At 43.0% G+C, this 15,634-nt stretch overlaps 1 protein-coding gene across 2 annotated transcripts in view; it reads right to left on the bottom strand.

Annotated features, from left to right (window-relative positions):
- Window positions 1–15,634, bottom strand: part of LOC114477614 (beta-1,4-galactosyltransferase 3-like) — a 61,344-nt gene that overhangs the window by 18,936 nt on the left and 26,774 nt on the right. For both annotated transcript variants that reach the window (XM_028470037.1, XM_028470038.1), the window contains exon 3: window positions 11,914–12,149. In XM_028470037.1, the coding sequence (XP_028325838.1) occupies window positions 11,914–12,149 (236 nt within the window). The remainder of the gene's footprint in view (window positions 1–11,913; window positions 12,150–15,634) is intronic.

Below are 15,634 nucleotides of genomic sequence, written 5' to 3'. Positions count from 1 at the left end.
AAGAAAGTTCTGCATGCCATTGTAAAAGAAGTTAAAGATGACAAGTATTTCTCCATCATTGTGGACTCAACACCTGACATCACACATGTTGATCAGCTTGCTCTGATAATTCGCTATGTCCTGAAGAAAAGTGGTGAACCTGTCGAGAGATTTTTGGAGTTCATACCACTACATGGGCATACTGCAGAACACATGGAAGAAACACTCAAATCTGAGTTAAAAGAACTGGACATTGATTTGATGGACTGTCGTGGGCAGAGCTACGACAACTCTAGTAACATGGCAGGGAAATATTCTGGACTCCAGGCAAGAATAAAAAATAAGAATCCTAATGCTGACTTCATACCATGTTCTGCACATTCTCTTAATTTAGTTGGTGCATGTGCAGCAGAATGTTGCCTTGAAGCAATTTCATTTTTTGGCTTCATTCAAAATCTCTACAACTTCTTCTCAGCTTCAACTCGGCGGTGGGAGATTTTAACAGCCCATCTCACAAAATGTGAGCGAGGTCTGACACTGAAGAGCCTTTCCAGCACAAGGTGGTCTGCAAGAGCTGATGCAACAAAAGCTCTGAGATTTGGCTACAAAGCTATACAGGATACTTTGAACAAAATCAAAGTTGACCATGGAACCCCCAGAGCTGCTCAATATGAGGCGAGTCAATTAATAACAGTGATGGAGACCCTTGAAACTGCAGTTATGACAGTACTGTGGGATGAACTGCTGAGAAGAATCAATTTCACCAGCAAAGCATTGCAACAGGTACAAATTGATGTATGTACTGTTCCTTTTCTGTACAGTTCTCTCATAGAGTACATGGGACAGGCCAGAAATTATTTTGATGTCTATGAAGCAGAGGCCAAGACTCCCACAGCGACAGAGGGATACAAAGCAGATAGCCAAAGGAGACGAGTGAAGAAAGTTATGTTTGGTGAGTCTGCAGGTCCAGAGGTGCGGCGCTCAGGCCGTGAAGCATTCTTGATTGACACACATTATGTCATCTGTGACTTCTTGTCACAAGAATTGAAACAACGCAAAGACGCATACAAAAATGTGGAGGAGAAATTTGGTTTCCTTACTAAAACGAAATCAATGAACATTGAACAAATCTGTGCAGCCACAGAAAAGCTGAAGAAAATATACCCCCAGGATCTTGAGGAGGACTTTACAGCAGAGTTTTGCCAGTTCATCTCAATGGTAAAAGATGAAGAATCAGTCATGGCCATGTACAAGAAGCTCCTAGAGCTAGGCTTGAGGGATGCTTTCCCTAATGTGGACATTTGCCTTCGCATGTATCTGACATTACCGATTGCAAACTGTTCAGGAGAAAGATCATTTTCTTTGTTGAAACGAGTAAAAACATACCGGAGAGCAACGGTAACAGAAAAAAAACTGAATGCATTTGCCCTGTTGGCAATTGAGAATGGATTTACAACTTCCCTGGATTTTGAAGACATTATCGAGGACTTCACCGCATCAAAACTCAGGAGAAAGCATCTGTAAATGTAAGTTTTACATTTAAAAATCTAAATCTGAATAAGTAAAGTGAATATTTAAATCAAATGTAAGATGCATATAAATTAAATGTATAATATAGGGCTATACTTTCTACTATAATAAAATGAAATATGAGAAACAACCCAAGTATATTCAAATCTCAAACAGCTGTCTTTCATCTTATGTATACATTTTTTTTATTTCTCCACAGGATTTTGATGATGCCATCCAGACGTATTTCTGCTGCGATGCTGGAAAGCTGAAGAGTAGCCCAGAGTGGAGCGTGCTAAATGGTTTCCTTAGTAAGTGCTGCTGGTTTTATTTATTGTTATTCATTGTTGTACAGTTTCTAAATGGTCTTGATGAATGTGAAGGGTTCATGTTTGTCTTCTTGTTCCTATTAAAAATCACAGGTGTGAATATGGGCTCCAGGAGAAGGGATAAGAATTTTTGCTCACCCAATTCAGGCTCGTTTCCCTTGGCTGTCTGAGCAGGTTAGTAAAGAAAAGTGAAAGAATGTGTTCCTGGTTCAAACATAAGGATCGAGTTATTTAATGATTGCTTATTTTTCTACAATGTCTGTCAAGTCCTCCTTAATTTTGTGCTGTTCCTGACTTGATGGAACCTCTCTTTACTGGATGTTTGCCCCGGATTTCACTCAAGAACCAGACGTTCATTTACTTCTTTCTTTTTTATTTTGAAGTAATGGCTTTAGGTTTGCACATCAGTTTAGCCTCAGCTTTAACTTCAGCCTTAGCTTTAACTTCAGCCTTAGCTTTAACTTCAGCCTTAGCTTTAACTTCAGCCTTAGGTGAAAAACCTCGAAAGAAAAATACACAGTACAATAATAATCAGACAACCATTCATTCAAAGAAATAAACTTTAGCTTTCCAACTCTAACTCTTTTCACATAATTCATGCAGTTATCCGATTTTTAAACAAGTAGCACTTTCTAAACAGGGTTTCATCCTTCAATATAAGTCCATTATACTTAATCATTTTAACTTCCACATTTTTAAATATTTAACCTGTACCATAAACTTAGTGTTTATTTTATTTATTTAACAAAGAAACAAATCATCTCTTTACAATCATTATTCTTTTTTACCACCTATTTAGTAAACCCAGATTGTTGAAAGAAAGTTAACTTAATACTTAATAACTCATGTCTCTTTTTCAACAGCTTTAATATTTCTACTGAATATAAATCATTGTAAACTACTTATTTAATAAACTATTTTTAACCATTTAATCTTATCTTATTTATACTTATATGTATATAGTTTTACCAACACAGTTAACTTTGCACCAGACATAAATTTAATAACCCCTTAAACAAACAAGTATCAAACTCAAACATTTTTTCACTGCCTGTTAAACAAACACTTTTATAGAAATGAACAATAAATGGATTCAACTCAATTTTCCATTTTAGCAGTGTTTACGTCGTAAGTCTAATGAATTGTCCGATAAACAGAAGTTATCTCTCAGCGCTTACCAGCTGCCCATCCAATCATTTAAAGAGTCTTTTGAACCTCACAGTAAGTTCAGTCCCAGGTGAGGGGACAGAACACTTTCCCACTGGAGCTAAGCACTGCTACTGTCTCAGCTTCACCCACAGTCACTGGTTTGCCATTATCACCCTCAGGTGTGCTCACTCACCGGTGGGAAGGACTTCTACCTGGCCCCTCCCCTGCCTAGCAGGAGGGTGAGAGGCAGCTCACATGCAGTTTAGCAGAACACCTCCCACTCGGTCTTTATGCAGGCACTGTCGGGAAGGCCGCACTAAACAGCAACTGGAAAACTGCTCATTAAAGTCCCTTGTTGGAGCTTCCCGAAGTCTCCACCTTGTTCCTCGACCGGCAGAAGAACCACCAACCGCCGGACGTCTCTATGAAGTATCGTACTTTGGCAATCCTTTCCCGTGGGTCTAGGTTCTTTGGCGAAAGGCTTCAGAGTCCTTGATGCACACACACTTGGAGAGACCTTTACGTGGACGTCCCGGACGATGCCTTTAGGATCCGCATTCACGCTGACGACTCTTGCTAGCTTGAACTGGCCTCTTAGTGCATTCTGGTCGCAAAGCCAAACCACATCTCCACTGGCAACGTTTCTTTCAGTGGTATGCCATTTACTGCGAACAAACAGGTTTGGGCCTGCAAGTTGACTCCAGGACTTCCAAAAGTAGTTAACTTGATTTTGCACTTCCTGCAGCCTTTTGAATGGGTAGGTGGCATAGTCGAACGTTTTGAAGTCTCCACTCTGCGTGGCTCGACCAAGCAACAGGGTGTTCGGCGTGATGTACAGGACGCGATCCTCAGGACTCTGTACTCTGGCATCGATAGGCCTCTCATTTGCTAGGTTGGCAGCTAGTTTGAGTGCAGTCAGGAATTCGCTGAAAGTAAGACCTTCTCCTTTACCAAGACTTTGCAGTGCTCTTTTGGTGACCTTGACAGCAGCCTCAGCAGCGCCATTTCGGTGAGGTGAATCGGCAGGAAGGATTTGCCACATCCAGTCGGCCCCACTCTTGGCAGCATATTCTTCAAGCGACTCTTTGTTCTGCTGGCTTGGGTAGGTGTACATCTCCTCCAGGACCGGTTTTGCTCCAATAAAATTTGTCCCTGGATCCGACCAGATTTTCTGGGGATGACCTCGCACAGAAGTGAACCTCTGGTACGCAAGTAGAAAACTTTCCGTTGTTAGCGTGTTTGCTAGTTCAACATGGATGGCTCGGCTTGACATACAGCAGAATATCACGCCCCAAACTTTCATGCTTACTCTTCTCTTGATATCGTCCTTTACTTGGTATGGCCCGAACAGGTCAACAGATGTGAATTGAAAGGGTGCAGCTGGTCCCAACCTCTCTTCGGGCAAGTCTCCCATCACTTGTCTGCAGGTTCTTGCATTTGCCTTTCTGCAAACAACACACTTGTTGACAACTTTTCGGGCAATTATTCTCCCTTTGATGACCCATGCTTTCTTTTGCATCTGTAGCAAAGTTCCTGCTATCCCATCATGTCCCTCATTGTGTGCCTCTCGGGCCAGGAGGGTGGAGATCCAGGCATGGAAAGGGAGCAAGGGGACAGCTTTGCGGTCCTTTTTGAAGGTTTGGATCCTGCCGCCACACATCAGGAGCCCATTTGCTGGATCTCTGTAGACAACCAGCCTATCAGTTGTTGTGTTTGGAAAATGCACACAATTCTGTTCTGCCAGGCACAGGTCTAGAAACACATCTTTTCTTTCTCTCACTGTGATGACACCAGAGGAAGGTACTACCTCCCACTTTTCTTTGTCTTTAATCTTGCCATGCAGGAACTTTTTTGCGGCTCTCCAGGTCCACGCTATTGTCCCGTCCAGCCGCCTTAGGTTGCTGAAGCGCTTTACATCCAATTGCTCTCGGACCGCTACTGCTGCCGGTGTATTATTTGAATTGGCCGCTGCCTTCTGGTCACTGTTTGGACTTTGTGTTTTGAGTTGCAGCATAGCAACAAAGGTTTTCTTCTGCATTTTGGTGATCTTGTCTTTAGCCTGAGCAGCGACATTTCTGGCTGATTTTCTCGGCCACTCATCCTCAGGAAGCTGAAGAAACTTTGGACCCATCTGCCACTCGGATTCCTCAGTAAGGTCATTCGGGCTGGCCCCTCTAGTGACAATATCAGCTATGTTTACCGAACCCGGAATCCACCACCAATCTTGAATGTCAGTACTGTTCTGGATCTCTCCAACTCTATTAGCGTAAAAGGTTTGGTAGCCATAACTCTCACGTTGTATTGCGCCTAAAACGGTTTGACTATCAACCAAGTGGTACCACTTCTCAACTTTAATACGGCAGTGTCTCTGGAAGTCGTTTCTTAGCCGGGCTGCAAAGACTGCACCGCACATTTCTGCTTTCACGGGGTCGCCCTTGTGATCAAGAGGGGTCAGCTTGGCCTTAGACTCCACTAGCCTCACGACAACACCATGGCTGCAGCTCCAACGCAAGTACAGTACAGCACCGTATGCATGCTCACTGCCGTCAGAGAAAGTGATGCCACTTGCCTTTGCACATGGATCATTTGGTGTCAGGGGTCTGGTGAATCTGAGTTGGCTCAAGTCTGCATACTCTTCGAGGAGTTTTATGGCGTCTTCTCTGAGTTCTTTCGACAAAGCAGCATCCCAGGTGTCCTCTCTGTGATACATTACTTTTGCTTCTTGAAAAGCCCTTCTGATCAGGATGGCCGCTTTCTGCTTGGCAGGGGCTACCAGGCCAAGTGGATCATAGAGACCAGAAACTTGGCTTAACAGTTCCCTTCTAGTGAGTGGGTCGGGGGTTTTTCTCCTCACTTCCTCCCTCCATAAGTCCAGACCAAGTCGTATCTTCCTCTTCTTCCTGGAGAAATTAACTGCAACCATGACATGCAGTTTGTCGTCTCCAATTGTGTAACCCAGACCAAGGGCCTTGTTGTCCCCTTCTTTAAGCTGGTTTGGCAGGATCATAGTCTTTGAGTCCATCTTGGTACCTCCCTGAGCCTTCCTCCCACTTTGATCGGAGTAGGCCCAAGGTTTCATGATGAACCCTCCAGCTTTAAGGATCTGCTCCACATTTGAGGTGAGGACTTTCAAGTGGTCAAGGTTATTATGGGAGGTCAGGATGTCATCGACGTATGTGTCTTCCTCCAGCACACGTTTTTCTTCCTTGAAGTGACTGAATGGGGTCAAGTTGGCAGTCTCTCGCATGGCGACTTGGGCTATGCAACCTGCAGGTTTGTCTCCAATGTTGACCCTAGTTATGGCAAAATCTTCTATTTCAGCATCTTCGCTGTCACGCCACAGGAAACGGTGCAGGTGGGTCTCTCTCTCCTCCAACCAGACAGAGTTATACATCTTGCGGATGTCACCAAGGGCAGCAAAGCTACCAGCTCGGAACCTTAGCAGGACAGCTCTGATCGGATTGAGGACATCAGGACCTTTAATCAGTATGTCGTTCAGGCTTAGGCCCCTGTACTTCTGGCTGCTGTTCCATACAAGCCTTACTTGGGTGGAGACTGAATGTGGATTTGGTGCGATCAGGTGACTTATATACCACACTGGACCAGTATAGCCCTGCAGATCTTCTTTGGACAGTTTTATTGCAGCTTTGCGATTAATCATCTCATGGATCTGTAAAGTGTAGGCTCTCTTCCATTCTGGTTCCTTTGCCAACTGCTTTTCTGTTCTGAGAAATGTGGCTTCAACTGCTCTCTTGTTGTTGGGTAGAGACTCTGGATCAACTGTCCATGGATATTTGGCATGCCAGTGTGGTTCAGGACTATGGTGGTCTCCGATCACATACGTCAAGCCTTTCCTCACCATCTCCATCTCCTTTTCTTCAGCCAGGGTCATTTATTTTCCCCCGGGTTGGCAATTCCCACAGCGACACCCTCCACATTGCGGTACACAAGCAGCTCCTATGCTTTCCCACTTCCACCACTTCAGAAAATCTTTGCTGCTTGTGGTTGTATTGGATTGGGTGTGGAGCTCATCAAGGGGCAGACAGGAGGGGGGATTTCTACAAGTGAGTTCACTGTACTTGACTGCTGCAGTTCTCATCGATCTAGCAAAGTGTGTTTTTGACATATGCGCTGCTAAGGTGACTTCTTCAAAGAGGTCCGGGTGTGCGACTCCGATTGTTTTGCCAAGCGGGCCATCCCAGAGCACTAAATCACCAACTGAACGAATTTTCTGCGGCAACTGGCCTTCTTTGTGGCTGATTAGAAGTTGTATTTCCCTAGGTCTTTTGAGGTCTTTGAGGGAAACATCTGGGAAGATCTTTTGCAACTTGGAAGCTTTAACATGTCTGTGGACCTCTGCAATTTTATCAAGCCCATAGCAGATCAGTTGGTGGGACTTAAGAGTACCTCTCGGAGTACTGACGCGTATCTTGAGAAGGTAGCGTTTAGTTGAGACAGACACTTTCATTCCTCCAACCCCATAAACTACCAGCATTACATCTTCACTTTTAAGGTTTAATCTGCTTGCAGCCTCATGTGTTATGTAGTTCGTGTCTGATGCAAGGTCTATGAGGGTTCCAATTTTTTTTCCATCGTTTGATGTGATGTCAAGAAGCATCAGGATCACTGGATACTCCATCAAACCATTTTCTTCCAAAAGACCTCTCCTCGCCGCAGTGGACTTGCATGCCCTGGATATGACATTGCAGAAGGCATTTCGACACTCTTGCGCAAGTCCAGGTGAAAGTTTGGAGAGAAACTCTTATTGGAATAAATGCACCTTTTACCCTCAGCTTTCTCTGGACTGGGTCGAAGTTTTCTTTCGGGCTGACCTTCGGAAATTGGGCAGAGAAGAAAGTGGTGCTGGTCCTTGCACTCGTCACTTCTGCACAGGTATTTCATATTTCTGCAGTAGTCACCGTTGTGGACTTCAAGGCATCTCTCACAAGCTTTGAGCTGTTTTACTGCACTCTTCCTCTCAGATGGTCTGAGGTTGGTCCTAAATCTCCTGCAGAAAAACAATTTCTTCCTGTGCTTTAGGTCACCGCAAATGATGCATCCCATTTCACCACTGGACTCGGTTGTCCTTGTTCTGGTATATTTTAGGAATGTGTTCTTCTCCTTTGCAGGCTCACTGACATCCCTCAGCTGATCGAGTTGTTTGTATATGGACTCTTGGGACTTCAGGAATGAGATGAGCTTATCGAAGCGGTTCTGGTGATTAACAGCGTTCCCTACGTCAGCAGCAAAGGTTAGCCAGTCTTTTTTCAGGGTTTCAGGCAGCTTGCCCTCAATGGATTTAGTCACTAGTGGGTTCTTTATGGCATCTACATTTCCCAGTTCATTCAAGTCATAGAGGGCCTTTTCCACTGTTTGGATGAGTTCGAGAATCCTCCTTGGATGGTTGCTCCTGACCGGTGGAGTTGCTTGTAACTCCTCGACAATCTCAAGAGTAATGGCGGCTTGGTTCCCAAACCTGTTTTCAAGTACTCTGAAGATTTCGTCTGATGAGCTGTATGGTGAGAGGCGAAGATCTCTGGCTACTTTGTCATCAAGGCTATCAAGTAGCTGAAATTTCTTCACCTCTTTCGAGCCAGTTGGCTCCCCTTGCTTCTGTAGAGCCTCCCATTCTTTCCTCCATCTGTAGAAATCACGCTGGTAGCCAGCAAACTTTGGCAAGGCAGTGGCCTTTAACTTTATTGCTGCTACTGCAGGTAAGCATTGGACTGAGGTGGGTTCTTGTTCTCTGTCTGATTTCACACAACATCATAACCCGGCCTGGAGCTCCAGTGAAGCAGCCCCCTCGTCGGATTGCTGGGGAAAAACAGCAGAATGCAGACCAGCAGATCCGTGAGAGCCTCCAGAACGGCATTGCCACCCGCAGCAACAGCAGTTGGGCATCACCATTGCTGAGTCTGGTGGGGGTGGGGACACACCCGATAACTACAGTTGTGAGTCCAGTGGGGGTAAGCACAGACAACTTTATGAATACAGATATTAAAAAAACTAACTGACTGTCTATGTGGCTAATGTAAACAAGACCACACTCTTTCCTGGTTGGATTGTGGAGGAGTTTTGCCAGGCTCAAGCTGCTGACACAGATAGTTGGAGGCCAGCAGTGAGCGCCCCAACTGGAACACAGTCTCCCCATGCAGCCCAGTCACCAAAACATATTGGAGTCAATGGAAAAGACTGTACTTTAGAGATGGGGTCCTGTTCCATCACTTTTGCTGCTTGGAAGACACACAGTTCTATCCTCAAATTGTCCTACCACAGAAAATGCAACCCAATGTTATGTGTCAGATGCACAACGGTCCGGTAGGTGGCCATTTTGGTATTAAACGGACTGTAGCCAGACTGCAAATCAGATACTACTGGTACCACATGAGGGAGGATGTGGCCCTCTGGTGCCAGACTTGTGCTGACTGTGCATGCAGAGCCAGACCCCGCAAAACTCCACAGGTACCCATGGGAATGGTCAGGGTTAGAGCTCCCATGGAGCGCATTGCGCTGGACATTATGGGCCCACTGAATGAAACAGATCACAGAAACTGTTACGTGCTCGTAATACAAGAGTATTTTATGAAATGGAGTGAAGCATTTCCACTCCCAGACGAAAAGGCAGTGACAGTGGCACACGTTGTCACAACAGAATGGGTGTGTAGATTTGGAATGCCTCACTCTCTGCATGGCGACCAAGGACGTAATTTTGAATCAGAGGTATTCCAAGAAATGTGTCGTCTGTTTGGTATTGAGAAAACCCACACTACGCCATTCAGACGGCCAAGTAGAAAGTTTTAATGTTACCCTCCAAAAGATCCTGGCCTCTACTGCAGAGCACTGTCACTGGGATTGGGACTTGATGATCCCATATGCAGTCATGGCTTACAGAGCGACCAAGCACAGTGCTACTGGCTTTACCCCCAACTATATGATACGTGAAATAAGTGAACCAGTAGGCCTGATGGCTGGCTTGCCCCCGGACTTAGACAATGCACCTTCAGCCCCAGAGTACATACAACAAATGCGCAAGTGGCTGGAACTGGCTCACAACATCACTCGAGAAGCCCTGGGTGAGTCAGTCACACGTGCGAAAAGACAGTCTGACAAAAACGCTTGCCACTCACAGTACAAGGTCGGAGATGCTGTGTGGTATCTCATCAAAGGAACACGCCATGTAAAAAACAAAGTCAGGAAGTTCCTCCCCTCCGATGAAGGATCTGTCTTTGTTATGGGACAGTTGGATGATCTAGTCTACCGGATCCAGAAGAGCCCCAGAGCCAAGGTCAAAGTCGTCCACCACGATCAACTGAAACACTACCGCAGCCGCGAGCTCCTGGACAACACCTGGGTCCTGGCTCAGAGCTGGACACCATCTGAGATCTTGCCACCACCAGGACCTCAGCCTGCCTCGTCTTTTCTCCACTGCCCCAAGTGACAGCCCCAACAACTCCAAGTTCCCTTCTCCATTTGATAATGATTCCAGTAAGATCTTGACTCCTCCATCCACTTCTGCCCATGTGATGTTTGACCATGGTGGGGGTGAAGTGGAAGAGTCACAGTGCCAGGCTCAGCAAGTTTTACAACCCAAAGGTTGGCGCAAAGGACCGGACCAGTATGGGGACTGGGTTACTGAGTGAGTCACTTAAAAGGATCATATTTGCATTAGACAATTTTACAAATTGAACACTAGTGTGGTTCACAAAGTTCTCTGCATTTGTTAAAAAAAGAAAGGAAAAAAAGTCGAAGAGAATGTTTGTATATGAATGCACTTTATTCCATTTTTAAGTGTTATATCCTGTCTACAAGATTAGCCAGTCGGTAATGCTCCCGGTCCCCAAAGAATAGGTGTCGTGTATGTGTTCTATACTCTTTCCAAATAGAGATGTTTGCATTTTTATGTATATTTTTCCACTCGTGTTCACTGCTAAATGTGCTAATGTTATCAATGAGTAGACACTGGTTAATACAGTTTGACTTACCTACCTGCCTTAATATGTCAATGTGTGTAATATTGGACACTGCTATCTTTTCACATTTGAGGCCTACCAAAAAGGGATTGTGTACCAGTTTATATAATTTGAATGGAATGGTAAATTGTGTTAATTACCAGTCCATGGTGGAGGTAGTGTTGTGAGATGTGTCTGACTTGAATGTGTTTCTGGTAGGGCAGCTCAGTGCGTGAATGTGAGTGACGTAGTGTGGCTGCACGCGCAGGTGTGTGTGGAAAGGAAGCTATGGAGGAGAGAGGTGTGTGCATGCCTATGAGAGAGTCCTACACGGCGACCGGAATAGATAGTGAGGATTTGTTCACAGTGCAGAAAAAAAAAAAGTGCAGCTCTAAGACAACCACACGACCTGTTCTTTATACGTGGTCGTGACGGCACCAACTTTGATGAGCGTGAGTCATACGGGAGTTAACCCCGGAGGAAAAGCGGCCTCCGGCCCTGGAGTATACATTTCTCCTGTGTCTTTCAACCACGGTGGGGAGACTCAACAGGAAAGGTTTTAACATATGGTTCCAGTAGTGGTCTTGTTATGTAGTGATTTCTCTCTGATGGAGAAAGTGAATCTATTAATGTACTAAAAATGTAGTTGTAATGTAAATGTAGTTAAAAGGTATAAATTGGGTAACTTTTATTATTTATTTAACTAATGAATTAATTTTGGACCTGGTGGATGACGTAGAAGCAGATTAATTAACGTTATTTCTAATAATAAATTAATAAATATCTGACCTGATGATGAAGTAGAAACAGATGAATTAACATTATTACAAATAATAAATAAATATGTGACCTGGTGGATGACGTGGAAGCAGATTAATGAATGTAATTTCTTATTAATAATAAATTGATTGATAAATATGTGACCTGGTGGATGACGTAGAAGCAGATTAATGAATGTAATTTCTTATTAATAATAAATTGATTAATAAATATGTGACCTGGTGGATGACGTAGAAGCCGTAGTTCAGCTGCTGCCGCTGCAGGAACGGGTGGAGGAAGTAGAGCAGGACCTTGAGGTGGTGCTCACGGTCGCGGTAAGGGATGATGATGGCCGTGCGGTGTCTGGCCTCGCAGTCCGGCGGCCTGTAGCGTCCCCCGCGGACCACCAGGGGATTCTTCCTCTGCACCTCCTGCATGGTGAAGTTCGAATGGATTCTGACGTTGATGCGACCGACTGCAGAGGAACCACAGCCAGGAGATTTGAATCATTCAAATTAAGAGTTTGACACGAGGGCAGAACAAAGGGCTGAGTTTAACAGCTGTGAAAAACAAACCTTTAGGAAACAATTCATCACTATTTAGTTCATAAAATACACAGAATGAACCCTTTTTACCCTGAATACATGTTTTCAGTGAGACAATAGAAAAGACAGTTCTTTGACCTTCCATTTTAATCAATAACATTTTTTTATATACTAGGTGACACCAAGATGTATTGACAACACAAAAAATAAGAGAAAAACATACCAAATGATGATGAAAACACAATATGAAAGAAAGAATGCAGAAAAACATAGAAAAAGGAAAACAAAATAAGAACGACAAACAACACACACAACATTAAAGATAAAAATACTCAAAGAACACACAAACAACAATCCAATTACAAAGCATGACAACAAAAAAACACAAAATCAAAGAAAAGTTCATAAAAAAATGTTGTGTCACCTAATATATTTTTCTCTCATTTTTGTGTTTGATCGTTGTGTTCTTGTTCTTGGTGTTTTTGTAGATTTTTCTCTTGTTGTCATTGTGTGTTTTTGGTTATTTTATCAATTTGTCATTGGTTATGTGTGTATTTATTGTTGTGTTTTGTAAATGTAATGTTTGTTCTTTGTATGATTTGTCATATTTATCTCCCATAATTTTGACTTTTTTTCCACTTTTTGTGAGTTTTTGTTGTAATTTTTGGTTTATTATTTTTTTCCTCATTAAAAAAATTAAAACAAACAAAAACATATATTTTTAATAAATTCAACAATTTATTTCTTAACTTGCATTAAGTCTTTTTAATTAGAAATGCATTGTTTTGTTTTTTTTTAATTAATCGAAAGTACACATTTTTGCAAAAAACAAAAATAAAAACACATCTACACACACGCACAGTGCTGGGCGATATGGAGAAACTTATGTCATGATATAGGTAGATTCATATCATGATAATATATACCCCAATATATTATTTATTCCTCAAAATTGCATGAAATGAATGGAAAATTGCTATACATTATACATTTTATTATAAATAAAAATAAACGAAAAAAAGAATCCCAAAATAAAAGGTACTACTTCTTTAAGAATCTCCTCAATGAAGGACTATTTGTGACTTTTGCTACATATGCTGTTGTCATGTGTTCTGATTTGTAAATGTGTATGTGGAAATGCCACCAGGGAGCACAAGAACCAACAATAATGGCTACTGCTATCATTTTACACCGTACCTGTAGTGAATTTTACTGGCAAGCTCCATAAGATCATATATGATAGTAGAGGTTTGGTTAAGGTCTATTCTTTAAAAGTCCTTCTAGAGCAGCAGGAGGTAAATTAACGTTCCATTTGTGAGACATGATTGCAGCTATTTTGCTTGGAAGAGTCGTATTAGGTGTAGTGTCACAGTTTGTAACCAGACTTATTGATGATTCTGGTTGCTCCAAAGACCCAATCTGGGTGAAAAAAGTAGCGTTTCACCTCCACATTACATAACATCCATTATCTGCATCTTTGTGGTTCTAAACTAAACACTTATCGCTCATGTGCAAGTAGTAGATACTGCAGATTAGCCTGCTAGCTTTGTCATATTTTAGCTACAGAGTGGGACCAAGACCACACACATTAAATGATCCATATAAACAATAAAGGGTTATATCGTACAGTATTAAACATGCATAAACAAATATCTCTTTCTTAAAGCTAAAGGGAACGCTGTGGAGTCTTTTCACGCCTGCTGTGAGACATTTGAGTTTGTTTGTAATGAATGAGGAGATTCTTCAGATGAACCTCATCTTAACCTTCTTAATATGTGACTCTTGGTTCCTGTTACGGCAGAATTTACGGTTGACCTCATTTGAGACATGATTCATTGCTCTGGTTGAATGATGAAATCCAGGAGAAGCATTGATGATTTTATAGAAAAGATTTATTAAGACTAAGACTAAGTAAAAAAAGAGTACAAAATTATGTCCGTCCGGCCAGACGTTCGATGACAGAGTGAGACAGTTCTGATCCAATACGTATATTCCCCTCAGTCCCCCTCCCTCCTCCCCCCAGGAGATAGAGATACAGAGAGAGGGAGGAGGTGAGGACAGAGGGAGAAAAAAGGAAAGACAGTTTGTTCTTTTGGGTCTAAACAACCAGTCCTGTATCTGTCGGTTGTCATAGAGACGGAGGAGTGTGCGTTTGTGTTTGTGTGTGTGAATGAATGGATGTGTATGGCGTGTGTGTGTGACATGTGAGTGCGCACACAGAGAGTGCCTACGCACCTGTCCTTGGGAATGTTTTGGGGACTATGTGAGTGTGTGTGTAAGCATATCATGTGCTTTGGACAAGGCAGTCTGACCCAGAGTGAAGACAAGTTAAAGTTGAAGACATGAGAAATCACACAATGAAAAGTTACACCCCAAGGCTTAAGGATTAAAATATAAGTAATTATATTATTAAGCATAACTAATTATTCTGCCCCAACAATCCACTCTTTTTGGACAAAGTCCAACACAAAAAAGCGAAATTAGTTAGTAAGTTGTTTAACTTTAGCACAGCCCAAAACACATAAAACATTAATCAAAATTAGTGTAATTCTAGCGCAACCTCATGGTCCGTAGGACAAATGATATTGACACCGTTATAACACTATGGATATAAGCTAACATCATTGGTGATCAATGAATGTGGAATATATATCACTAGTAGCAAAAACACACATGGTATAAATGTCAGCACAGCACAGCAACAAAAACATATGTAGGTGTCATCAGTAAGCAGAGTCATCATCTGAGACATCAAAAACACTCATCATAAACACTTCAGGCTGGGCTTCCGGCGGCGGAAGGGTTATAGGACGTGGCGGTCTTTGTTCATGGCGTCAAACGCCTCTTTTGGCCACGGTCTGTAGGTCTAGGACCATTCTACTTTGTGGGACCATTAAGCGTATATTCGTGATTTCCCCCAGAGAGGCCAGTAAGGGCCAAAAATGACGCGTTAACAAAGGACTTAAACCTGTATTCTAAGGTTTCGACGCGCAGCCGTACCCCAGATCGTCGTGTGGATGAAAGCTATTAGTCCCGGGTGTATGAATGTGGGCACATGTGTGCGAATTATGTGCGGTGTCGCATTCAGGACTAAGTAAAATTGAAATTATGACCGGGAATCTGGCCTAGTTTGCGAGTTCCGTTTCTGGCGAAACAGAAGGGAAAAAAGTGTGGATCGTGTGTAATCTACATACATAGCGGAAGATGTGTCATCGCGTAGTGTAGTCAGTTTTTTTTTACTGGCGGTTTAGAACAACGGTTGGGGTCCCCCATGCCGAAATTAGAGTGAGACAAATAACAAAAGGAGTCGGAAGCATCCATTGGTATCGCGGAACAAAAACAGTTGGATAGGCCCCTACTTTTAGCTTGATAGTGCGCGTATCGGAACCAGGTGTTCGTGAAAAACGGATGAGTA

Source organism: Gouania willdenowi, chromosome 16, assembly GCF_900634775.1.
Source record: "Gouania willdenowi chromosome 16, fGouWil2.1, whole genome shotgun sequence".
In the NCBI taxonomy this organism is placed as follows: domain Eukaryota; kingdom Metazoa; phylum Chordata; class Actinopteri; order Blenniiformes; family Gobiesocidae; genus Gouania; species Gouania willdenowi.
This window is presented reverse-complemented; position numbering and strand designations above follow the sequence as displayed.